The sequence below is a fragment of the Podarcis erhardii genome, assembly GCF_964252035.2.
Source record: "Podarcis erhardii genome assembly, chromosome: 8".
Taxonomy (NCBI): Eukaryota; Metazoa; Chordata; class Lepidosauria; order Squamata; family Lacertidae; genus Podarcis; species Podarcis erhardii.
This window is the reverse complement of record NC_138499.1, coordinates 52562687-52589628: the sequence shown is the minus strand read 5'-3', so window position 1 is coordinate 52589628 and position 26942 is coordinate 52562687. Positions and strand designations below refer to the sequence as shown.

At 41.4% G+C, this 26942-nt stretch overlaps 1 protein-coding gene across 4 annotated transcripts in view; it reads right to left on the bottom strand.

Annotated features, from left to right (window-relative positions):
* The window catches only part of CDH7 (cadherin 7), a 120635-nt gene that overhangs the window by 30134 nt on the left and 63559 nt on the right, over positions 1-26942 (bottom strand). For all 4 annotated transcript variants that reach the window (XM_081875077.1, XM_081875078.1, XM_081875080.1 and 1 more), the window contains exons 4-6: positions 10520-10639; positions 3040-3207; positions 754-941 (exon numbers count right to left, since the gene is read on the bottom strand). In XM_081875077.1, the coding sequence (XP_081731203.1) occupies positions 754-941; positions 3040-3207; positions 10520-10639 (476 nt within the window). The remainder of the gene's footprint in view (positions 1-753; positions 942-3039; positions 3208-10519; positions 10640-26942) is intronic.

The window sequence follows — 26942 nt, the reverse complement described above, 5'->3', positions numbered from 1 at the left end:
CATCAATGACAATTTGTCTACTGCAAGGATTCCATATGTATAGAACAAAACCACAGGATGATCAAACTTTCAGAATTCGTCCTTCATTCTGTCCATTCAACCACAGAACTACAACATTTCTTTCTTGGCACTGTTGATACATTTCTTGTTAACCCTGACATAACTACTGAAGGTTACGCTATCCATTTTCAATTAATGCATGCATGTATGTATGTATGTATGTTGACATCAGTTGAAATCACTCCTGATATTTACCTATTAGCCGACTAAGGCGGGGTGGGGGGAGTCCTACATAGCTGGGAATTCTTAATGTGTGTTTTATGATCAAGGCATCCTTCTCTCTATTTCCAATGTTCAGACTGTGAGTTGTTGCTTATGTAACCAAAATGGCATCACCCCACATGTGAGATGTCAGCAAGATTGGGAGAACCCCAAGGTTTTCAGAGGAACAAAAATATTTAGAGCCTCCCTCCCAGGTGGGAACCCCAAAAACAGACCAATAGAAACTATGTCTGAGTGGCCATGGTCTGCTAGCTGATGGTTAGAGGAGGTGAGGGACAGAAAACGGGGTGAAGGGGAATGAAATGGCTGGTATCCCAAGCAGCAGTACTCTATAATACAACAGTATTATTTGGTTGCAGGTCTCACTTGTATTTATTTATCTGTCTTTTGGCTGAAGCCTCCTCCTTGCATAAACTGAAAGTGAGATGGTGTTACTTGTGTACCATGACAGAAATAATGAAGTGAGGTTACCTTCTGTATTGTAATGATTCCTTCTTGTGTCTCTTTGTCCACTAAGATTTTGAAAACAGCCAAGCCATCACCATCCACTATTTTATATTCCATTTCAGCATTCGGTCCCACATCAGCATCTGCAGCCTTTAATCTGGCGACCACTGAAGCCATGGGTAGCGATTCTGGGACATTATATTGATACGATCCTGTAAAGTTCAGAACAGTCCCTGGATTTTCATCTGTTCATCAAATCAATCAATCAATCAATCAATCAATCAATCAATCAATGACCTCACTTAGTTTATAGCGGAAGGGTTCTAAACACAATACATTTGGTATTTCTTTAAAATGCCATGAGGGAAAATGTTCTTTCAGCCTTGGCCAATCTGGTGCCCTCAAGATGCTGATTGTGATGATGACTGAAATGCAGCTTCCACCAGTCCCAGCCAGCATGGTCATCTAAAGTGCTCCATGTTGTTGAAGACTGGGTGATTTAATATCACAACACCAGCATTCTCTCCTCTGTGCCCTCTATAGGATGGCACATCTTTCTGCTTTTCAAAAAAGGACCAGCCACTTTGTACAAGAAGACCGCTGCTACCCTTGCTTCCATCCACAATCTATTCTAAAAATTATTTTTGCCACCTTCCTTGCTTGTAGTATTTAATGTCATGTTGGAGGAAGGAAATATTCATAGGTCAGGCTTTGTTAGATCCACTCCAAAATAGTTAAATTTTGCTCACAGTATTATTTGAATCTAGGATGGATCTGTCTATTTCCAGTCCATGTCTCTTTTAAATGCATGCATTCATATGCCTGCTCCTCTTTAACCTATGTTTTTTTAAAAAACAACAACAACACCTGCATGGGAATTTATATATACTGGAACATATTTCCTTGCAAAATATACATTTTTAAAGGTATTTTATCTCAAAATGTTCATTTCTAAATGCTGTTTTCTCTTGAAGTATCAATTTGCAAATGCATTTTGAGCCAAAAATTGCATTGTAAAAATGCAGAGAAGTGTGAAATCCAAAGGATAACTATGTTCTGGTCTACACATTAGTTCAGGATGTGCAGATAATATCTGTTTTTATTGGAGTTTGCAAGGAACAAATTCTTTAAGCTTTGCTATTTGAGTCCATTCCTCCAACATTATTCCGCTCTCACAACTATAAATCCACATAATCAAGTGATGCATAAGTAAACTGATGAAAATAACATCTAAGAAGGAAAAATAACACTTAACCTAACTTTCCTACCAAGGCAGACTACAGCCAGTGACATTTTCTCTTGAGTATATCTCATGTCACCAAAGAAAAGAATAAATCCATTTGTAAAATAAGATATAAGTCTTAATTGTGTCTTAAGGAGACAGTTTCCTGGCTCTTCATGCCATGTAATTGAGATAAATGCTATTCTTGCAAAGGCATCCTTCTTCTCCTGTGAAAACTCTAAACCTGCGGCTCAAGCTGAAATTGATACAGATTGCAGCTTAACAAAATGCAGGCTGAAGCCACTAACATTCTCAACTCGAGAAGCTGAATCTCTGGTTTTTTTATTATTACCCAAACAATTCAAGGGGGGGAAAGAATCTAATTCCCAGTCTTGCTTTGATTGGCTTGTTTCTTTTCATACCCACTTGAAAACTGACCAGATTGGGCATGCATATGTTCCTCACATTAGTCTAATTCACTCCTGCAATGACTTTACAAGAAAGATCGCAGCAAGGTGGAGAAGAGCAGCCGACTGTGTATAAACAGGCTAGCTCAAGTCTGGAAATAAGCTCGTTTCTTTTCCTTGCTTAGTTCAGTCATGAGCCACCTTGGTCAAAGCAAGTAAATTGAGGGCAGATTGTTTTCTAGTTCTTCCCAGATTGATTTTTCTATGAAACTCTCAGTGTCTTTGGCGGGTGGGGGAGAGAATTGACAGAGATAGTCAGGCAATGCGAGATGCACACAAGAACAACTATGCATCCACCTACACAGGGTAATTTGATGCACCTTATAATTAATCACAGAAATACTGTAATCATAAAGTCAGAAAGAAATCAAACATCCTCAAGTACTGGCAACACAGGTCGATGCACGAAAAAACCCCAAAGGGATCCCAAAGATGGAGAATGGACATTTGCATAACCCCTCAGAATATGTGTAGGGTGCAATGGTCAGGCATACTATGTAGTGCAGGCAACACACTTGAACAGCTGGGAACCTGAAAGGCTCACTACTGGACTTGAAACTAACGTAGATTTAGTTTTGTAAGAAATATAGTCTTCCTCATTTATCATCCACAGAAACTTACTGCGAGGAAAGCGGGGAGGGTTATCGTTGACATCTGTAAGGGTGACGGTGACAGAGGTGGTCCCAGAGAGCCCTCCATTTTGACCAACCATATCCTTCGCTTGAATGACAAGTAGATACTGGTCTTTTGCTTCTCTGTCCATATTGGGAAGCGCGGTTTTGATAATACCTGGAATATGGCAAAATGCGTATAAATGAAACAGTGGCAGAGCTACATTTCCAACTCAGAAGCATAGCGGGGAAAATATACACCAATCAAAAGATAAACAGAGTACAGTGAAGCAGGGGTGGCTAGCCTGGGGCCCTTCAGATGTTGCTAAACTAGAACTCCTATCAGCCCAAGCTAGCATGGTCAATGATGGTGCGAGCTGAAGTTCAGCAACATTTGGAGGATCACAGATTAGTCACCTTGCGCTAATGTAAGGGATTTGAACTGATCCAACATGTCAACAGGAACAATCCAAAAGAGAGGCCTTATTACTAGGCATATTGACTAGCTTTGAACATTCACTAGTGGGATATAATGTGAACGTAGCCTTCTCTAACTGTGCCCTGCATGTTAATAATGTAGTTTTCAATGTTTCCAGACCTAGGACTCACCTTTAACTTCAACCTGCTGCATGGCATGCTCTAGATAGATAGAAGTGTGTGCGTATTTTTGCCCCTGGTTGTCTCTCCCTTGCTTCCCTTTGTCTCTTTCTCCATGCTTAACCATCTTTCTTTCCCTTTCTCTTTAAACAATAATAACAAAGAAAAAAGAATACAGTAGTTGTGCCCCTGAAGACACCCACTGTAGCTTGGTCCACAACCCCGTTTTCAGTCCAGACCTGTGCTACACAGAATGTGAAAATATACATTGTGGTTAGACTCATGTAGCTGAAACAGAGCACCCTTAAAAAACATGGAACTCCTGTGCTTCAGCATTTACTATAGAGCAAGTCAGAACTACCTTATATACCCCATCACTCCTGTTTTAATGAATTTAGCTTACAGCCATACATATAGTCAATGTACTGTATAAAGAATGGCTGTATCCATTCATAACCCGAACACTGAAATGGAAAAGCACTATACTTCAAAGCATATGCAATCAAGAGACATGTTCCCAATATATTACAAGCTAACAATAATAAGGGGGGAAATCTATAAGTGCTATAAAGTTTAAACATGCTGGTTCATTTCCAAGACTAAACACGATCCATAGTTGATGTTAAAATGTCTGCTGCACCTCTCTTGCTTATGAGCATTTAGCAAGGACTTCATTTAAAAAAAAAAAAAATTGGGGGTAGGCTACTTTCCACCCACTTGCCATTAGTTCTAAGCTTCAAAAGACTGTTTTGCCTCCATGCTGCTGGAAGCCTCTGTCAGGAATCTTGGGCAAGCACCTAGAGCAGCATTTTCAAACCCAACTCCTCCAGAGGTTTTGCATTGCAACTCCCATCTGTCCCAGTCAGCATGGCCAATGATCAGGGATGATGGGAATTAAAGCCCAAAATATCTGGAGGGCATCCAGCTGGGGAACAGTAGCCCAGAGACAGACCATATAATGTTAATACACACAACCTGCTTATGGAAATACATAGATGCCATGCAGAAGCAATTCCATCTTTTTCAAGGTGGTCACTGGGTTCTCATACTTCGCCTTGTAATGACCTGTCATCTTCCATATATGTCATCTAGACAGATGCAGGATTGATGTGGTCTGTGCATAGATGTCTCGAGGGTTGTGGAGATTCATTTGCAAAATGAGAGCACTCAAGATCCAGGAAAAGGCTTACTGTGGACATCCGCCCTGTCATTCTATATATTCTCTACCACAAAGAGGAGAACAAGAAAAGATATGCCATTCAACACTTGGTGGATGTCATGACCCTTGAGTTGCATTTCCCCTTTTTAGGGGATGAGGGTAAGAATTTGGAGACAAAACGACCTCAGAGTCAGCCCATTGTGTCAGTACCTCTCTGCTGCTCTTGTCTGCCTACATGGACTCCAGTTCAGAAGCCCTAGTGGAACAACAGCCTCCTCTGATCCACTGTAGTCAAGGACTTCTAAAAGAAGGGAGGGAGGCCTAGCTACTGAGATAGGACCACAGATCCCATTTAAGGCTCAGTCTGAGAAAGACTTGCCAGTGAAACAGCATTTGAACTTTTCTCTTAGGAATCCTGAGCCTGAACAGAGCTAGCCCAAGCCCCAGTGCCACTGAGGCCCATCAATCTAAACAGAGCAGTTTCTAAACTTCCAGGCTGCCACAATGAGTTTCCTAATGGCTCGAAATGGTAAATGGCCCCACAGATTCTTGCTGTTATGAATAATCTTGTATCACACTATGCATTTCAATGAAGCTATCTTGAATTAGCTAATATCTTTAAAGCAAACAAAAAAAAAAAAAACCAATAACCACTTCTAAAGCACTCACTATAATTAGGAAGCTTTGATATAGTAATTGAAACACTGTATTATCTGAACTAGTTTTAGTTTTATCCATTTGGTCATCTCTGTGCCATGTGTAATTATGGCTTGAAATGTAAAGGGAGGAGAGAGAAAAGCTAGCTTGTCATCATTCTGCTGTGCAGTTAAGTATCAGATAAATAAATATTCCTCCTCAAACCAGGAAGGCTTTATGACTATTTCATGCTTGTTACACAGTCCAGCTGGTGTCTCTGATTTCCAGAGAGATGGGCTTTTACTCTACCACTGCTACATGTCAGCAGAAGGGAAACATAAAATACATGGATAACTGAGAGGTGCATTGGGGCTTCTATATCTCCTTGTAATGTTTGCAAGCTCTTTAGTTCCAGTTTTATTTATTTCCTCTTCTTTTGAATTCAGAGTAGCTCATTAATCTTCCCTGTGCTGAAAGGACAATTTTTTTAAATAAAGTAAAATAATAATAGCTTTATTTCATCCATACTAAACAGGCTGGGAAGGCTAAAAGACAACTTCACAAATGGTTCCCTTGTGTTATTTTTTTCAATCTGTCCTTCTTTAAATCATATGCTGACCCCACAAGCCTGTGGGATGTCTCCCTTCATGAAGAATGTAATTAATTGTATGACAGGCTATGGCAAAGTTGACAAAACAGATCTGAAGGAGTGCGAACAGTCAGACTCATTAACTGCTGAAGGAAGGGCAAGAAACAATAGGCTGAAAATTACAGAAATAAATGCAATTTCAAGGCTTGGCTGAGTAGGCCCAAGGCCCCTCTCCTGTCACATTGCCCATACTTTATCAGATAAAATCCCTGAAACTCTTTGCTCTAAGCAAAATGAAAGTGGCAAAAGCACCTGTATGTATGAGGACTTAATTATGCTTGCTTGCTTGCAGCCTGCCCATCTGCTGTGTGGAAAGGGGTTTATATTGTTCTATGAATGACAAGTGCAATGTCATGTTCAGAATAACCTTACTTTGGGGAAAATAATAATACCCCCCCCCATGTTTGTGTGTGTTTCTCAAACAGTGGTCTGGGCCTTGGGCCATGGTCAGGTAGGCCCAAGAGTCACAGCCTGTCCTGTGTCTCCTCACTTGCCCCCAGCCATCCCACAGCCTTGTGGTTTGACCAATGCATGCACCAGCAACACCTTGCATGCTGAGGAAAAGTAGCCAGAGGAGATGTTGAAGGAAAGTAGAAAGAGAGAGAGAGATGGCTGAGACTTAACAAGAACAATAGTAGATTTTAGAGGTTTTGTACAATCAAGCAGTATATAAATTTTGTTAAATAAAAATATTTATCTTCTTAATATAAGCAAGCAAACTTTGAGTAGAAAGTAAGGCGAGAAGGGAGAAAAGCTGTTCTGGGGCAGAAAGTGAGTCTTAAAGCACCAGAAACTTGACCCTTGGACCAAACGATTTATGCTTCTGCTTGGAAGCCCCCATCAATTGTTTGCGAGCCCCTTGCATACATTCATTGTGCAAAATCAATGTGGGTCAGCGGAAGGGAACAACGTGGAAGTGACAGGTTCCATCACTGATGGGTGCACATTCATTATCTTTGCAGCAAGCCCCTGTACATATAGTGGTATGCACAGAGGGCTATTTCCACATGATTGATTGTCTGTATGATCAGAGAACCCTACACTTACTCATTTTGCACAGGTATTTGTAAGGAGGAGGTTCCAAAGTGCTCAAAATTGGCACAATGACTAAGGGAGATATTTTACTTAAGAGATAATCATAAACATTGCCACATTTTAATTTCATTGTACACAGGTTGTACATTGACAATAAAGGTAATAATAATAATAATAATAATAATAATAATAATAATAATAATACTGGACAGTATTCTGAATGTAGGAAATTTCCTCTGAAAACTGTACCATGCAAACTGTAGAACTCAGGCAGACTCTAACTCTGAAGTGCAAACAACTCTTCACAAAGATAAGACATAAAAAACCCAAACCCATCCTCTTAGAATATTTGGAAGATTAAAAAAAAAAAGTCTCAGGAAACCTGCTGGAGTGCAGATAAATAAAGCTGGGGAAATGGATGAGATCACAATGGGGGGGGAAAGGTAGAGATGAATACAAATAATTTCAAGTATTTACATGTTTCAAATATATACTTGTTATTACAAAAACCAAACACATTTCAGGGATGTGGAAATAAGAACATAAGTAAGAACATTAAAACCCCCATACTTTTTTGCAGTAACACACATCTAATAAAATCTAGACTATAAATTCCACATATCCAAATATACGGTCCATGCATGTCAATTGGGAAAGAGAGCCACAATCACAGTGAGAATTTTGATTCCCTCCCACTCTGCAACAGCTCTCATGCCAAAAGAGACAAGGTAGTTTTAAAATGACCAGTGGCTTCTTCCTCAAGATAAAGGCTACAATCTTACACACACCTGGCAGTGAGTCCCAGTAGACCCAAGGAGACTTACTTTTCAGAAGAAAATTAGACTGCATTTTAAGGCTGAAATCCTATACACACTTAGGTAAAGGTAAAGGGACTCCTGACCATTAGGTCCAGTCGTGGCCGACTCTGGGGTTGTGGCGCTCATCTTGCTTTATTGGCCGAGGGAGCCGGCGTACAGCTTCTGCGTCATGTGGCCAGCATGACTAAGCCGCTTCTGGCAAACCAGAGCAGCACATGGAAACACCGTTTACCTTCCCGCCGGAGCGGTACCTATTTATCTACTTGCACTTTGACGTGCTTTCGAACTGCTAGGTTGGCAGGAGCGGGGACTCAGCAACGGGAGCTCACCCCGTCGTGGGGATTTAAACCGCCAACCTTCTGATCGGCAAGTCCTAGGCTCTGTGGTTTACCCACAGCGCCACCTGTGTCCCGCTATACACATTTACCTGGGAGTAAATCCCATTGACCTCAACTGGACTTACCCACCCCAATGACTGCAGCACTCCACTGCTGCAATCAGGCTTAAAAGAAGCCTCCAGTTGTAGACAAATCTTTTTCAAACTTAACTGTGGCACAGTTGTTTTGACTTTGAGTGTGGGGAAGGTCACAGCTGGGGACTGGATTGTGTGTGTGTGTGTGTGTGTGTGTGTGTGTGGAGAGAGAGAGAGTGAATATGTGGTGTGTGCAGCTGCAAGGTTGCTTGCCACAGTTTCTCAGGTTTCCAAATGTATCCACAGGCAAAGCCTGCATTAGAGGATAAGAATTGTTTTACCAAATCAGCCTAATGTCTATTGAGTTCAGCACTCCATTTCCAACAATGGCCAAGAAGATAACTTTGGAAGTAAGGACATGATGATAATTCCCTGCTGTTTGACTCCTGCATCTGATATTCAAAGATGCTGGGTCCCCCCCCTTCTTATTGATTTTATGTTGCCTCATGATGGTTTCATGCTGATTTTACACTGATCCTTAGCTGATATAGTTCCTTCCTATTGATTTTTTTTTTTTTTAAGTTTTGATTGTATCTGACCGGTTGTGTTTTTTTAAGTAATAATAATTGTGAACCACCCAGAGACCATGTTTAATTGGGTGATATGTATTTTCCAAATAGCCATAATCAACAAATAATAAAAAATACTCTTCCATTTCGGTCCCATTTAGCCTTCACAGCCATTTATGTGTCTACTTATCCACAGACAGCTTTACTAGATGACAGCCTTTGCCTGCAATCTGGAGTTCAGTTAAGCTTTATTCGGATGTCCATGCTCAGATGATTCAAACTGCAGGATGCTGGACAGCAGGGCCCTGCATGCTTGCCCTGTTTGCCCCAATGACAGCCCTTTCCCATGGGGTTGGGGACACATCTGCAGCAAGGCAGTCTGCCAAGCACATGCAAACTCTCTCCAAGAACTGCAACCATGACCATGAATAGGCTTGCGGAGGGGACAAAGTGGGGCAGAGGGAGCACACAAGGTGAACACAAGGTAATAATAATAATAATAATAATAATAATAATAATAATAATAATTATTATTATTAATAATAATTTATTATTTATACCCCGCCCATCTGGCTGAGTTTCTCCAGCCACTCTGGGCGGCTCCCAATCAAGTGTTAAAAACAATACAGTGTTAAATATTAAAAACTTCCCTGAACAGGGCTGCCTTCAGATGTCTTTTAAAGATAGGATAGCTGCTTATTTCCTTCACATCTGAAGGGAGGGTGTTCCACAGGGTGGGTGCCACTACCAAGAAGGCCCTTTGTCTGGTTCCCTGTAACCTCACTTCTCACAATGAGAATAATAATAATTTGGCTGTATTTGAGGGACGATTCCGACAGATTCCACACAAAAAACGCATATGTCCCTGAGGAGACAGTAGCACTGAATCAGTGGCACATGTCGTCCTCACATGCACTCTTTACAAAGACCTGAGGAATGAGATTATCATGCCTCTTTTATTGACCATTTTGGGTCACCCAGCCACTGCCACAGTGTCGTTTCTCCTGGCAGATCAAGACGAGTTTAGATTTTGATATCCCACTTTATCACTACCCTAAGGAGTCTCAAAGCGCCTAACAATCTCCTTTCCCTTCCTCCCCCACAACAAACACTCTGTGAGGTGAGTGAGGTTGAGAGACTTCAGAGAAGTGTAACTAGCCCAAGGTCACCCAGCAGCTTCATGTGGAGGAGCAGGGAAGTGAACCCGGTTCACCAGATTACGAGTCCACCGCTCTTAACCACTACACCACGCTGGCTTTCGTGGAGCCAGAGGAGCAGATGACTGCAAAAGTTGCAAGGTTTCTAGCTGGGGCAATCAGAATAAGGTCCACTATTTGACTGCTAATTCAGGACCCTAAACTGTGTTTTATATAATTGACTTTTTCTTTTGTTCTGTGTATATCGGAATGTTTTTTGTTGCTATTGCCGACGGCTGATGCAAAGAAAGTTTCATTCATGCATTCATTCACAAGGTGAACATGGGCAGCCCTACTTTCCTGCATCATGGGATTATAGTGATAGTCAAATAGAGTGCACCTCTGTCAGAGAACTCTGGAGGTTCTTTTCAGTTTTCCCTGATAAAAGCTGTAGATATGGGAAGTGTAAGAGCATTTACCTGTCTTTGGTTCCACAGAAAAATAAGGCTGTCCTTGAAGAATGCTGTAGACCACTCTGGCACTGTTTCCATATGTAGGGTCATCGGCATCAGTAGCTGTTACTTGTACCACGGAGGTTCCTGTGAAAATGTTCAGAGGAGTAATAATTAGTGCTATTTTTATAGAAAAAGAGGTGCTGGAACTCACCATGAACATCTCCCTCATTCTCTTAGAATGGCATTCTGGCTGGGGGAGGAAAAGCCTTGGTAACAGACTTCAACTCCCAGTATGGCTAAGATTCAGGGATGTTGACAGTTTTAGTTCAGCAACAACTCAAGGGCCATAAATTCCCCATCTCTGTAAGAAATGGTAGTGATGGGATTAGATTATTTCTTCCATTTGCTGCTATAGAAAATGTGCCTCAGCCGCCTGCCAAGGCATCCCAGTGAATTCAGTCATCACTGGCAGGACTTGCACGAGGATCATTAAAAGTAAAGGGGCTTCTGATGTAAAATGGTAGCTGCAGTTTAAATGACTTCTGCTACCCCCCAGAAACGGCTGATCCTCTAAAAATAAAGAGGCGCTGAGCTTTTAATAAGCCTTTAAACCTATTTTCTTGCCGTTAAATTTTTTCCTTCCTCTGCTAAAAGTGCTGATTTGATCGACTTTTAATGATCTTGGTGCTCCATGACTCCACAGGGAGATGAGAACAGAATGGCATGAAAAAGCTTTCCTCAAGTCACCTGTGTGTCAAGGTGACTTGCCCCAGACCATGACTGGAGTGAGGTGGTTGTTAATTTGCTGTGAACACTTAACCTTTGGCCTCTCTGATGAGATTACAAACAAGGCAATCCTTGACTAGAAGTAATTCACTATGTAAACATTTATTCACTCAGAAATTGACTTGTGCTACCAGCTTCATTATAAAGGTACGGCTGTGAATTTTTCTAGAAGGGAACCAGAGAGTTGTCATTCTAAACATAATATTGACCTTTCACACCGTGCAGAAAAATGAGGTTTTGTTCTCTCTGAAAACCCATATGCCTAATCTGAAGCAGTAAATCGTTAATAATAATAAAAAATGTTAAATTTATAATAAAAATATACTTTCACTGCCCTTTGGTGAGTAATGAAATTGGAAAACATAAAAAAGCTCTTACATTTGGAAATTGTCGTATCTAGTTTTTTTGCTTAATAAGGGCTTCCTCATATATTACACTATAAACGTAATTGCATATGCCAGCACATGTACAATGTTCAATAAAAGTATTCCCATATGTGTGTAGATTTCGACAAATCACATTAACTTATGCATGCAGACTTTTCGGTAAGAATTTTCCATGGTTTTTGGTCATGTAATGCAGTAGTGTTTCCAGGTTTGGGGGGCGGGGATGAGTAAAAATGGTCTCAGTGACCAATAAAGTATTCCTCTGATTTTGATCATTAACATAGTTAAAGAAGGGGGTCTGCTCAATATTCTAGGTGGCAAGGTTACATTAAAGTAATATGTTTGAATGCTGAATGTTTAAATGGAAGTCTAGAGACAATGGATAAAACAAACACCATTAGCTGTACTACTGGATAAATATTTAATGCTTATTGTATTTGTATTTGTTTAAAAAGCAATAAAAATTGTTTGTTTGTTTTTAAAGATAAGCCTCAGGAAAATAAAGTAATCATTGCCTCCTTTAAGGTCAAGTACTGGATGGGTCAAATATCCCAAATCAGTCTACAATGAAAGAACTGCTAATCCACAGAAACCATGGTTCCCCATCTCAACACAAATTAGCACAGGCTTCATTCTGAAGCCCTTACCTTCATTCTAAATGCCTTAAAGATTCTGAAATCCAAAGAATTGTACACCTATTTAAATAGGATACTAAATAGGATATTAAAACTTCATAATGCGTGTAGCTCTAAGCCAATTTAACAAGTTTATGAAAGTCATGTCCTGGTCTGATTCTCTAATTAATGAACTGCTCACAATATAATTTAGTAAATAGCCAGGACTGCTTATGCTTTATTGTGCAAATGTGTCTAATTGTATTAACTTCACTAGCAAGGCTCTTATCACTGCCAGCAGCACAGGAAGTACATGATGCTTTTTCCTCTTTCAAAGAAAATGGGGAATGGGAATGAGGAAAGCTCAGCTCTGAAGGGAAGAACTTGCTGAATGACCTTGATCTGAGGAATATGTGTTTCTCAATGAGAGGGTGACGCCTTATTTATTGACATCTGCTACTGCGGCGTTGTTGTTGTTGTTGTTAAAATGTTCACCCTGCCTAATTTTCAAAGACACTCAAGGTGCTTTGCAATCCAAAGCACTTCCCCCTGCACGTCACAAATATGGACATCAAAGCGAAGCCCCTATAACAAGACCCAAAAAAGCCATTGAAACGGTGACACGCACCAGCAAAAATAAAGCAATCTGGTAACACTCCTCAATTGGTAAGGCATGCCGCAAGAGAAAAGATCTGGCCCTGATTTTTGCCAGTCAAGCTCCTGCCATCAAGGGACCTGGAGCAGGGTTCCAGACGTTGACTGTAGTTTGTGAAGAGGAATCTACAGAAAGAGGTGGTCCTTGAGGTGCACAGATCCCACGTCATTGGGGTCCTAAGATTATACAGGCCACCTGAAGAATTCAGAGCACATCAGAGGGAAGCACTACTGAAGTTCCGAAGAATAGCAGCAATTCCCTGGTATGACCTGTGTTCAAAACTTGTGTGAAAATTATTTTGAAATAAGTGCAAAGATTTATGACAATGTGACAAAAAACCTCTCCCAATGAGCACTGGCAAACATGCTTTTCTCCAGAGTGTGCATAATATGCAACAAGTCCCAAACTTAGCAATATCAAATGCACTTTCATGTTATTCTGGCAGTTTAAGTACCTCTGAGTACTCAAGTTTGATTTATTCTGAGCATGTCCAGAGTGTCCCTTCCCAAAGACCCTAGCCTTTAAACATGTACAAAATGTTTGTTCCTTTACAAGATGATCTAACTTCTTTAAAAAGGGGTGGGGTAAGGATATAAGGTCCTTTTTTTTTAGTAGATGCAGAATGTTTCTCCCCTCTGATAGAAAACACCTCTTTAAAAGGTCTAAGAGTGGGTACATCGGAGCATATCCAGAGTGTCCCCAATGAAGGTTTATATATTTATTTATTCTAAAAAGCAGTGATAGCATGTAATACTTTATTATTACTATTTTGCCTTGGAACTCTCCCATTCTGGGAACTGGACAAGAAAATGCAAATTTATCTAAGCCAGCAAAATTGTGACTTTTTAAACTGGATCTATTTATTTGTTATATTCTCTGTAGTGATCATGGTAAGGGGCTCTATACTGTGAAGCTACTAAAGCTCATTCAATTCATTCTTTTGAATACCTGTGTTGTCATGTTGAAATGTACAATCTCTCCAGGAAGTGCTAACTGAACTCTCAAGACCTGCAGTTACTGACAACAATCCTTACAAATTCCTCCCGTAGTAAGCTCTATGTTTACTGCTGATCATTCTTAAGGGAACCACAGAATCATACATAACTGCAATGACAGTTTCTGTAAGCCCACTAGGGGTGGCTTGTAAATCCTGCTGGCTTGCTAATGCCAGGTGTTTCTCTTGCAGACAATATTATGGATGAAGCCAGTACAGTTGCTAAACTCCAGGGGTCAAATAAAAAAATGGAGTTACTAAAATATCTTTTGATTGCCCAAACCTCTTTGCATGATACGTGTGGGAAATATGGATTTTCTACACAGAAAATGTGGAAGGTGATGATTTAAATGTAAATCTAAAACAAGTGCAATGCTTGGGGTCTTGAGTGAACCTCTTCTAGACACAAGGGAACATAAGAAGAGCCTACTGGATCAGGCCAATGGCCCATCTAAGTCCAGCATCTTGTTCTAATAGTGGCCAATCAGATGCCGGTAGGAAACAAGCAAGCAGGATTTGAGTACAACGGCAAGAGGAGAAAGGAAAATTGTATGGCGCTGTCCAACAGATTCAGAAGTAAGCCAGAGGAAGGTGCTGATCTGTGGAAAATATTCGCAATCAGGCCCTACCCAATGACTGGCTCATTTAAACATTGGGGGTCCCCCCCCCAGCTATGTAGGAGTTGTTCATAGAAAAGTTGCTCCCACATATACAAGGGAAACTGGAACACAAAATGTCCCCAGAAGAATGATCAAATGCTGTAGGATGGGCAGCAAGGGGGAAGGCAGGGGAAAGGAGTAAACTAGCCCAGCCTACTCCCTTCACTGATGCTCTTCTTGAAGGATGATCAAGCTATTCTTGCTCAGCAGCTTCCAATTCTTGTCATGAGTGGTGACCTGTATTTCACAGCATGCAGAATTTGAAAAGAGCCACAGACATTGCTAAAGGCCAGGGGTGGGAAACCTGTGGCCTTGTGGAAACTGTTTGATGCCAACTTCCATCACTAACAAATCTGTAGGGCCCCCAGTTCACCATTCTTGCTGTAGGAAGAAGCACCATCCTGCATTCCTATAGCACCTTCCTATATGCATTCCTATAGCACCTTTCTACCAGGGGATTTACCACTTCAGAGATTATCAGATCAAAGACTACAAAGACTACAATAAGCATTAACATAACACAGACAAAAAATAAGTTATAACAAGTAAAAACAGAGTCAGAGATTCAGGCTGCAAGTCTCAGGTACATAAGTATAGGAATTCAATGGAACTTACTTCTGAGTTGATAAGTGGTTAGGAAATGAAGAGTTTCAATGCCTAAACAGCTCATTTGTCTCTCACCAGTGCTATTTTCCACTATCATTTTTACTATACTTTCAACAGGCAACCTTGCAACCTTCATTTTACCTTCTCACAATAATCCAACTGCAGTGATATTATGCCAAGGTCACATGAGCAGACCACTCCATACTGATTTGTATGTGTCTGCATATCACATGGAGGGGAAATGCTTTTGATCAGCAATCTTCCCAAATGCATTCTGAGGTGGAACAAGTATGAGAGAAGACTATAACATGGAAGTGTGTGAAGGAAGAGAAGCTATTTTAGAAAGGGGATACTTATGGATCACCCTCCACGATGAAGTGTGTAGGTCTGCACACTTGTTAGGAAGTCAAAACACACAACTCAGTGCAGGGAGACTATATTACTTTGCTTTTCCACTCTGTCTCGGAGGAGTAGAAATATGCTTGTGCACCATTGCTCACAGCATGCCAAGCAACTGTTGCAAAGTTCATCAGGTCTTGTTTTAGCCAGTGCTAAAACACTGGTTCAGTAATACTGAACCAGATTAATTTGGAATCCTAGATTAGTTGGTCATGAACAATCAGTAAATCCAAACTATCCACATGCATACACACAACACAAAATAAGCAGCACAAACAACTATTAATATTCCTAATATAGACAACTCTAAACAAAGCATATAGCAAAGGATATATACATACATTTGACAATAAGCCTACTACAGAAATCCCTGCACATATCAATATCCTTTCCCTGGGCTGTGACAGATTATTTTCCACTGTGAGAAGTGAGTTTTGCACAGTGTTAATTGGCTGGCCCTTGTGTCAATCACAAAGCAATGCCCACATTTGCAATAAGCATGATACTAATTGATGGGTTGTTCTGTCACTCATTGGAAAACACACACACATTCCCCTTGTGTCATTACAACAGCAAAGTTAGGGGAAAGCTGAACCAGCTCCACAACATAACTCTCTGCACATTCTTCTCTTCTATGTGATTCTGCACAGATGTGGGCCAGATACATCCCTCCCTCTCCTTCAGAGAAGCACCATCACTGATGCATAACTTTTCCTGGAAAAGTTCCACTGATTTTTTTTTTTTAAATGTGTTGCAAAGTCACAATTTGCATAATGTAAGAATTGGCACAAACTATGCACCCTTTCTCGAAAGGGACGCGGGTGGTGCTGTGGGTTAAACCACAGAGCCTAGGACTTGCCGATCAGAAGGTCGGCAGCTCGAATCCCCGCAACGGAGTGAGCTCCCGTTGCTCAGTCCCTGATCCTGCCAACCTAGCATTTCAAAAGCATGTCAAAGTGCAAGTAGATAAATAGGTACCGCTCTGGCGGGAAGGTAAACGGCGTTTCCGTGCATTGCTCTGGTTCGCCAGAAGCATAGCATAGCATAGCACTGTAGAGTTGGAAGGGACCCTGAGGATCATCTAGTCCAACCCCCTGCAATGCAGGAATATGCAGCTGGTCCATACAGGGATCGAACCTGCAACCTTGGAATTATCAGCACCATGGTCTAACCAACTGAGCTATCCAGGCGGCTTAGTCATGCTGGCCACATGACCCAGAAGCTGCACGCCGGCTCCCTCGGCCAATAAAGCGAGATGAGCGCCACAACCCAGAGTCGGTCACGACTGGACCTAATGGTCAGGGGTCCCTTTACCTTTTATGGACCCTTTCTATGTCTTTAACTGAGCAGTTCATGTGAGCTTATCACGTAAAGGGCTAAGGCTGCAATCCTATAAACACTTACCACTGAATGCCACTGAACTCAATGAGGCATATTTCTGTGTCAATATGCATATGATTGTGCTGTCAACAACGTATTCTGCATTGTTATTATTATTAATATTATTATTATTTTAAAAAAAACCCTGGGATGTGGCTCACCATCCTTTTTTGGCACTGTAGAAAAGAAGAAGGTAGAACCTTATATTTTTACTCCCCAGCCCTCAGTATTTTTACATGGTTCAGAAGCATGAATTTATCACATGCATGAAGTGGTTTGGTTCTATTTAAAAACTTGTAGTTGACATACCACTTCAGTGGAGCACTGAATAAGAAGTGAACTTCAGCATGTTATCCACACATACAGAAACCAACATACATATTTACTGAAGGTGAGACAGTCATCAAACATTGTTTTTTGTACAGAAATCACTTATACACAGGGATAAACTGTCACATATGATAGTTGTACATTGGAAGTGGTAGGGTCAAAGGCAAGGAGGCCAGCAGTAGGTGGAGCCAGAGCTAGTGACAGGAAGAATAAGAGCCAATGAGAGGCAGAGCCAACTAATTCTACTTTTATCCCTATAAGTTGGTGGGAAAGTGTCTTGTTTGCCCCAATGGGCCAGCCTCCAAGTTACGTACAGTTAAGTTTGGGAAGCCACAGTCAGTCATGGCTGTTTGTCATTTTAATAACTGAAGCGGTACTTGTTGTTTAGGCCTTTAATTGTGTCTGACTCTTCGTGACCCCATGCACCAGAGCACGACAGGCACTCCTGTCTTCCACTGCCTCCCGCAGTTTGGTCAAACTCGTGCTGGTAACTTCGAGAACACTGTCCAACCATCTCATCCTCTCTCGTCCCCTTCTCCTTGTGCCCTCAATCTTTCCCAATACCAGGTAGCTCTCACCTATGGAGGCAAAGGCCTTGAAAAAACTTAATATGGAATCTAATTGGCCTAAATATTGGGAAATTCTGGAGCAGGAGGGTGACAAATTGAAATTGCAGAGTTATGAGAAAATTAAAGATAAGGTGCGAGATTGGTTACACTATTTTCAAGTAAGAGAGGCCTATAATTTGGATAGAAAAAATGGTTTCCAGGTGGAAAAATCAAAGTTGGAAATAGAATTGTTAGAACCCAATGCTAAGATACTGTCGAGAATGTATAATTTGCTGCTGAAATGGAGTACTGAGGAGGAAACGGTAAAATCTGCTATGATAAAATAGGCACAAGATATTGGTCATGACATTATGTTTGCTGATTGGGAACAGTTGTGGACCACCGGAATGAAATTCACGGCATGTAATGCCTTAAGAGAGAATATTATGAAAATGATATATAGGTGGTATATGACCCTAGTCAAGCTTGCAAAAATCTATCATTTGCCCGATAATAAATGTTGGAAATGTAAAGAAATTGAAGGAACTTTCTTTCACCTTTGGTGGACGTGCCCAAGGATTAAGGCTTTCTGGGAGATGATCTATAATGAATTGAAAAAAGTATTTAAGTATACTTTCTTGAAGAAACCAGAGGCTTTTCTCCTGGGCATGGTCGGCCAACTGGTGCCAAGGAAGGAATAGAACCTTTTTTATGTACGCCACAGCAGCAGCAAGAATACTTATTGCAAAGCATTGGAAGACCCAAGATCTACCCACCTTGGAAGAATGGCAGATACAACTAATGGACTATATGGAAATGGCAGAAATGACCGCTAGAATCCGAGATCAAGGAGAAGAGCAGGTGGAAGAAGATTGGAAGAAGTTTAAAGCTTACCTACAGAAACACTGTAAAATTTTTGAATGCTGAGGACATTGGAATATAATTAAGGGGTTCTAGTGAACAAGATATAAGAATATGAAAGAAGGGTTAGGTTTTTTGGATTAAAAATTTGAATAATTGAATACTTAAAGGAATATTTAAGAGATAATACCGAATAAGAAATGAACTTGCTAAATTAATGTGTTAAACTGGAATACAAGAAAGGAAGGCAGGTGGAAGTAAGGAAAATAAGGTTATGAATGATACGAATTTGAACGAGAGTTTTTCTTTTTTGTCTTTTTTCTTTTCTTTTTTTGCTCTTAAATTTTTTCTTTTTTATACTTTTCTATGTTGTTAATTTTGTTGTTTGTTGTTTATTGTATTATTTTGTTTGTTACTTTGTAAAAACTCAATAAAATATTAATATATATATATATAAACAATCTTTCCCAATACCAGGGTCTTTTCCAGGGAGTCTTCTCTTCTCATGAGGTGGCCAAAGTATTGGAGCCTCAGATTCAGGATCTGTCCTTCCAGTGAGCACTCAGGACTGATTTCCTTAAGAATGGATAGGTTTGATCTTCTTGCAGTCCATGGGACTCTCAAGAGTCTCCTCCAGCATCAGTTCTTCAGCAATCAGCCCTCTTTATGGTCCAGCTCTCACTTCTATACATCACTACTGGGGAAACCATAGCTTTAACTATACAGACCTTTGTTGGCAAGGTGATGTCTCTGCTTTTTAAGATGCTGTCTAGGTTTGGCATTGCTTTTCTCCCAAGAAGCAGCCGTCTTTTAATTTCGTGACTGCTGTCACCATCTGCAGTGATCATGGAGCCCAAGAAAGTAAAATCTCTCACTGCCTCCATTTCTTCCCCTTCTATTTGCCAGGAGGTGATGGGACCAGTGGCCATGATCTTAGTTTTTTTGATGTTGAGCTTCAGACCATATTTTGCACTCTCCTCTTTCACCCTCATTAAAAGGTTCTTTAATTCCTCCTCACTTTCTGCCATCAAGGTTGTGTCATCTGCATATCTGAGGTTGTTGATATTTCTTCCGGCAATCTTAATTCCGGCTTGGGATTCATCCAGCCCAGCCTTTCTCATGATGAATTCTGCATATAAGTTAAATAAGCAGGGAGACAATATACAGCCTTGTTGTACTCCTTTCCCAATTTTGAACCAATCAGTTGTTCTGTATCCAGTTCTAACTGAAGTTTCTTGTCCCACATAGAGATTTCTCAAGAGACAGATAAGGTGATCAGGCACTCCCATTTCTTTAAGAACTTGCCATAGTTTGCTGTGGTCGACACAGTCAAAGGCTTTTGCATAGTCAATGAAGCAGAAGTAGATGTTTCTCTGGAACTCTCTGGCTTTCTCCATAATCCAGCGCATGTTTGCAATTTGGTCTCTGGTTCCTCTGTCCCTTCAAAATCCAGCTTGCACTTCTGGGAGTTCTTGGTCCACATACTGCTTGAGCCTTCCTTGTAGAATTTTAAGCATAACCTTGCTAGCATATGAAATGAGTGCAATTGTGCGGTAGTTGGAGCATTCTTTGGCACTGCCCTTCTTTGGAATTGGGATGTAGACTGATCTTCTCCAATCCTCTGGCCACTGCTGAGTTTTCCAAACTTGCTGGCATATTGAGTGAAGCGGTACTTAAGCATACTTAATTTTCTCTTAGTTGTATCCAAGTGCTGACTCTTCATCATGGAAAAGTAATCTCATGGCCAATCACCATTCTTACACAAAATGTATATTTGTGATTGTAGATATTGCATATTTTATTTATCTCCTTTATGAGTGGCTTTCTGTGAAACATACCAAGGTGATTTAACAATTTAAAACATATATAAAAATAATTTCAAATCCAATGCAGACTGGGATAAGAATCTCCACTTCAAAGGCTTGCTAAAAAGAAAAGAAAACATTCAACAGGCCCCCAAAAGACAATAGAATTGGTGCTTGTCTGATATGTCATAGGAAGGAGTTCCAAAGGGTAGCTACTGCCACACTAATGGCCAAATTCTGACAATCTATGGAATGGACATTCTGGTGAGATAATGACTGTGGGAGGCTCTGTCCTGCAGAGCACAGTAATCAGGTGGGTATTTAAGGGGTGAGACAATCTTTTAGGTAATCCTTTAGCTAACCCAGTGCCTTGGATTTAGCCTGGAAGCTAATTGGCAGCCAGTGAAATGCTTTCAGCAGTGGTGTAACATGGTAGCAATTTGCTGTCCCAGTGAGTTGTCAAGACTCTGTGTTTTGCAGTAGCTGCAGCTTTTGGACCAACCTTAGGGCCTGTCCCATATAGTGTGAATGGCAATAATCCAATATTGAGATTACAATTGCATGGATGACAGTAGTCAGTCTATCCCAGTCCAGAAACAACCATAGCTGTTTATCATTTGAAGCTGGTCAACAGGTACTTCTAGCTACTAAGGTCACCTGGAGTTCTAGTGACAGGGATAGATCCAGGAGCACCCTAACGTACAAACCAGCTGCTTCATGGGAGTACATGGGAAGTACACCACCATCCAAAGAAGACAACTGACTCTCTCACCCACAGAACCTTCATCTTGCCTAGATTCAGACTTGACCCTCATCCAGCCTATCACCAAGTCCAGGCAGTGGCCCAAGGCTTCCAATGCCTCTCCTGATTTAGACACTACAGAGATGTGCAGATGTTACAGTATACTGATGACAGTTCACCCCAAATCTCATAATAACGAAGGCTGCAACTAGATGTTAAATAGCCACAAGAGCTACGGAGCCAAAAGATGATCTTACCTGAAACCAACCCCAGAGATAGGACTTGAACCACTGTAAAACAGTGCCCATTATCTCTTTCACTGAGTCAGTTCAGGAGGATGCTATAGTCAACGGTATCAAAAGCTGCTGAAAGATCAAGAATGATAGGTTGGCACATATACCCATACTTCTTTCTTCTGATAAAGGTCACCCTGATTCAGTCAAGGTCAAGACTCATTCAGTCACCATTCTAACCATTCCAATCTATCTTGTTGCTTATTTTACATGGGATAAAATCAAAAATTAATTCCAGAACAAACATACATGCATTTTGTCACAGCTTTCAGTTCCATCTGTTCATTTCTGTCTTTTTTGGTGTCAGGGTTACACCAGCATCTGTTTGGATTAATGAATCACAGTGCACATATATGGTGATGGAAACATACATAACATTCCATCAACATTTCTTTAAAACACATTATTATATTCTAATTGATCACTGCGACCTTCCTCCAAAGAGTTCAGGGCATGCATAGTGACCCCCACTTTTATTCTCACATCAACCCTGTGAGGTAGAGTTTAGGTTGAGAGAATGTGATCAATCCAAGATGACCCAGAAAGCTTTGTCTAGTATTTAATTAATTTGCAAAGATATTTAGGTACATTGAGAACTTGGAATGTGGAAGGGGGGGAAGGGGAAAGAGAGAGACATGATGAGAAAGAATATCAGGCAAACTGTGCATGCACAGCAGTCTTTACAGATAGAATTGTTTATTTTTAAATGGAAGAATAGTGGATTGCTAATGCACTGCTGCCATGCTGCAAACAAGATCAGAAAATCTGGACCAAAAAAACTGGGGAGAATTTAGTAATCATCTCTATGAGATTGGTAGTTTTCATGCTTTCATAATTTATTTTGGCTGAAAATTATTTTTGCTATGCTTAATGGCTAATTAATAAAATCCTTGCCATGGATATAATTTTAAACAAAATAGGAGGTAGATACTTTGTTTCCCCTTAATATTTCATAAATGCTGTAGATGTTTAATTAGAAGCCGTGTCTTATAAATAAACTATGAATCAATGTGACTATGTAAGATAAATGCCACACAAGCAGTTCATGGTACTAAATCCTTAATCCAATATTAATGCAGTATTAAATATTACTCCACTGGTAACCCCAAAGGCATTTAAATATACCATTCCAAGAAGCTTGAAGTAGATTTAATTTGCCGTAGTATACAAGGCCCATGCACCACATATAATCCCACTTAAACCTTATTTTCTGGTGATTTATACACCTTTTGCTGCTCCTTTGTAAAGGAATTAATTTCCCTCTGTTTTACCATCTGAACAAGAATATACACTGTGAAGGAATAACTTGTACGTGCGACAGAACTAATAAAGTAGTCTGCCATATATAACCATAGTAAACTGTTAGCATCATAAATCAGGGAAAGGATGTGTCTCCAATTATCTATAAAAGTAACTTCCATCTAGCTGCACCACACAGCTTAAATGAATCTTCTCTGAAAAGCCCGCTGATTTCAAGTTCTAATCATTCTCCAAAACAAAGACATCTGCTAGGATTATACAAGAAGCTACATAGGGGCTTTTGTCCAAATGGCTTAATTACCACCTACTTTCAAACATTGTTTATGAAGGAGTCAAGCTTCTTTTACTCTACACTTACTTTGAATGTGACATGTTTGGTTGTCTCCACAGGACTTCCCACCCCAGTTCCTGCATGTGTAAAATCTTCAGTCTGCACAACTGCCTTTAACACCATGGCTAGCATCATGCAAGGATTACCTGGGTGCTCGGAGAGTACATTGCCTGTGTGGTTGTTAGCCACAGGGCACAAGGCCTTAAGCATTCACTGGCACAGGATCAGACATACAAGGCAGTCTCAGATATTGATTTATTTCAAAGAGCAAGAGAAAATGCAAGGAAGTGAGCCAAACACACACAAACACAAATGAAGAAGAGCTGAGCCTCAAGCAGATATGCTTAGGATATTCCTGAGTGAAATATCTGTGCTGTACTAGAATAAGAGACATGACCTTTACTGCACTAGCTTGAGGCCTGCCTCTTCCTTCATTGATTCGAAAGAGTGTCAACAACTCCCAGAAAGAGGAGAAGATCATATCTCACTGCACTTTCATCCCTCCCCTCAATGAAAATAAGAGAAGGAGAAGGAGAAGAAGAGGAGGAGGAGTTTGGATTTGATATCCCACTTTATCACTACCTGAAGGAGTCTCAAAGCAGCTAACATTCTCCTTTCCCTTCCTCCCCCACAACAAACACTCTGTGAGGTGGGTGAGGCTGAGAGACTTCAGGGAAGTGTGATTAGCCCAAGGTCACCCAGCAGCTGCATGTGGAGGATCGGAGACGCGAACCCGGTTCACCAGATTATGAGTCTACCACTCTTAACCACTACACCACACTGGCTCTGTTGGGCAAAAAGGGCCACATTTATTAATTACATTATTAATATTATTAATATACTGCCCTATACCCGGAGGTCTCAGGGCAGTTCACAGAATAAAATCAAAATATAAAACTACAAAATACATAATAAAAAACAAGTCAATAACCCCCCCAAAAAAACACATTTTAAAAGGGCATAGGATGCCAATCAAATCAATCAAAGGCCTGGTTAAAAAGGAACATTTTTGCCTGGTGCCTACAGGTGTATAATGAAGATGGCAGGCGAACTTCCCTGGGGAGAGCATTCCACAGATGGGGAGCCATTACAGAGAAGGCCCATTCTCGTGTTGCCACCCTCTGGACTTCTTGAGGAGGAGGCTCATGAAGAAGGGCCTCAGAAGATGATCTCAGGGTCCAGGTAGGTTCATATGGAAAGAGGCGGTCCTTGAGGTACTGCGGTCCTGAGCCGTTTAAGGTTTTATAGGTCAAAATTGGGCCCAGAACCTAATTGGTAGCCAGTGCAGTTGAACCAGGATCCATGTAATATGTTCAAACTGTCTTGTTCCAGTGAGCAACCTGGAGTACCTCCAAGCTACAAATCTGCTCCTTCAGAGGAAGTGTAACCCCATCAAGAGCAGGTGATCTCCCACCCACCTGGTCTAGGTAACCACCCACTAACAGCGCCTCAGTCTTATCTAGATTGAGCTTCAGTTTGTTGGCTCTCATCCAGTCCATTACCAAGGCAAGACACTGGTCCAGCACTTCAACTGCCTCACCTGCAGATGTAAAGGAGAAATAGAGCTGAGTGACATCAGCATACTGCTGACAACGTATTCCAAACCTCCGGATAACCCCACCTGGCGGTTTCAGGTAGATGTTAAACAACAGGGGGGATAGGATTGAGCCCTGTGGAACCCCTGTGAAGGTTTCATGGGGCTGAAAAGCATTCCCCAAGCAACACCCTCTGGGAACGACCATCCAAGTAGGACTGGAACCACCGCAAAATGCTGCCACCAAGCCCTAGCTTGAGCAGTCGCTTCAGAAGGATACCATGGTCTATGGTACAGAAAGCCGTAAAAGGTCAAGAAGAATTAACAGGAATATGTTTTCCTTGTCTCTCTCTCGACAGAGATAATCATACAGGGTGACCAAAGCAGTTTCTGTGCCAAAACCGGGGCAAAACATTAATTGAAATGGATCCAGAAAATCAGTTTCTTCCAAAGGCACCTGGATCTGGTCTGCAACCACTCGCTCCACAACCTTGCTTAGGAAAGGGAGATTAGCAACTGGCCAGTAGTTAGCTAGGTTTCCCAAACCCAGGGAAGGTTTCTTAAGGAGTGATCACCTCCCTGTCCCAGCCAGCTGTTCCCTCCTTGCTGGTTTTTATCAGCCAAGAGGGGTAAGGGTCTAGAGTGCAGGTGGTCGCCCTGACTGATCCAAGCACCCTGTCTATATCCTTGAGCCTTACCAACTGAAACTCATCCAACACAACAGGACTAGACTGTGCTCTGGACACCTCATGAGATTCATCTGCTATAACAGCAGAGTCAAGATCTTGGTGGATGCAAACAATTTTATCCTCAAAATGCTTTGTAAACAAGTCACAATGAGCTACCATTGGTTCTACCACCCCCTTTGGGCCAGCCTGTAAATGGCCCTGTACAACACGGACAATCTCTGTTCGGTTGCATTTATTCAGATATTTTCTCCACTTGTGTTCAAATACATGAGCTACAATGAGCTAACAAGCATGACTTGAGTGTGGGCACAAAATCCATCTGAAACCAGAGCAAAGCATTCCTGCTTTCCTTGGACATTTGGACAATACCACTTTGGTTCAAGGCAGCCGGATCAATGGAAGGGTCTTAGTTCAGTCGTAGAACATCTGCCTTGCACTACTGGTTTAATCTCTAGCATCTCCAGGTAGGAATGGGAGACTCCTGTTGAAACTCTACAGATGCCTTGCCAGTCAGTGTAAGCCAGTATATCTTAATGTTTTGGTATGGCAACCAAGAAGTCGAAATTTACTTGGTAAGGTGATCCATAGATTTCTTGTCACATTAATTTTGTGTCTTAGGACTTTGGCAGGCACTTGTTTCCTGCATTTTAATGGAAGTTTTTCCTATTTCATAACCACTACTTGAGCCTTCAAAGCAAAAATTTACTTCACACCTCTAACAATGTGAAATTTGTTGAAATGTGTATAATAATAGTAATAATAATAATAATAATAATAATAATAATAATAATAATAATTTATCATTTGTACCCCGCCCATCTGGCTGGGTTTCCCCAGCCACTCTGGGCGGCTTCCATAGAAACCAAAAATACACTAAAATATCACACATTAAAAACTTCCCTGAACAGGGCTGCCTTAAGATGTCTTCTGAATGTCAGGTAGTTGTTTATCGCTTTGACATCTGATGGGAGGGCGTTCCACAGGGCGGGCGCCACTACCGAGAAGGCCCTCTGCCTGGTTCCCTGTAGCTTTGCTTCTCGCAATGAGCGAACCGCCAGAAGGCCCTCGGCGCTGGACCTCAGCGTCCGGGCAGAATGATGGGGGTGGAGACGCTCCTTCAGGTATACTGGGCCGAGGCCGTTTAGGGCTTTAAAGGTCAACACCAGCACTTTGAATTGTGCTCGGAAACGTACTGGGAGCCAATGTAGGTCTTTCAAGACCGGTGTTATGTGGTCTCGGCAGCCGCCCCCAGTCACCAGTCTAGCTGCCGCATTCTGGATTAGTTGTAGTTTCCGAGTCACCTTCAAAGGTAGCCCCACGTAGAGCGCATTGCAGTAGTCCAAGCGGGAGATAACTAGAGCATGCACCACTCTGGCGAGACAGTCCACGGGCAGGTAGGGTCTCAGCCTGCGTACCAGGTCGAGTTGGTAGACAGCTGCCCTGGATACAGAATTGACCTGCGCCTCCATGGACAGCTGTGAGTCCAAAATGACTCCCAGGCTGCACACCTGGTCCTCCACACCAGCCCGCCTCCTGTCCCCCAGAAACAGTACTTCTCTCTTCTCAGGATTCAAC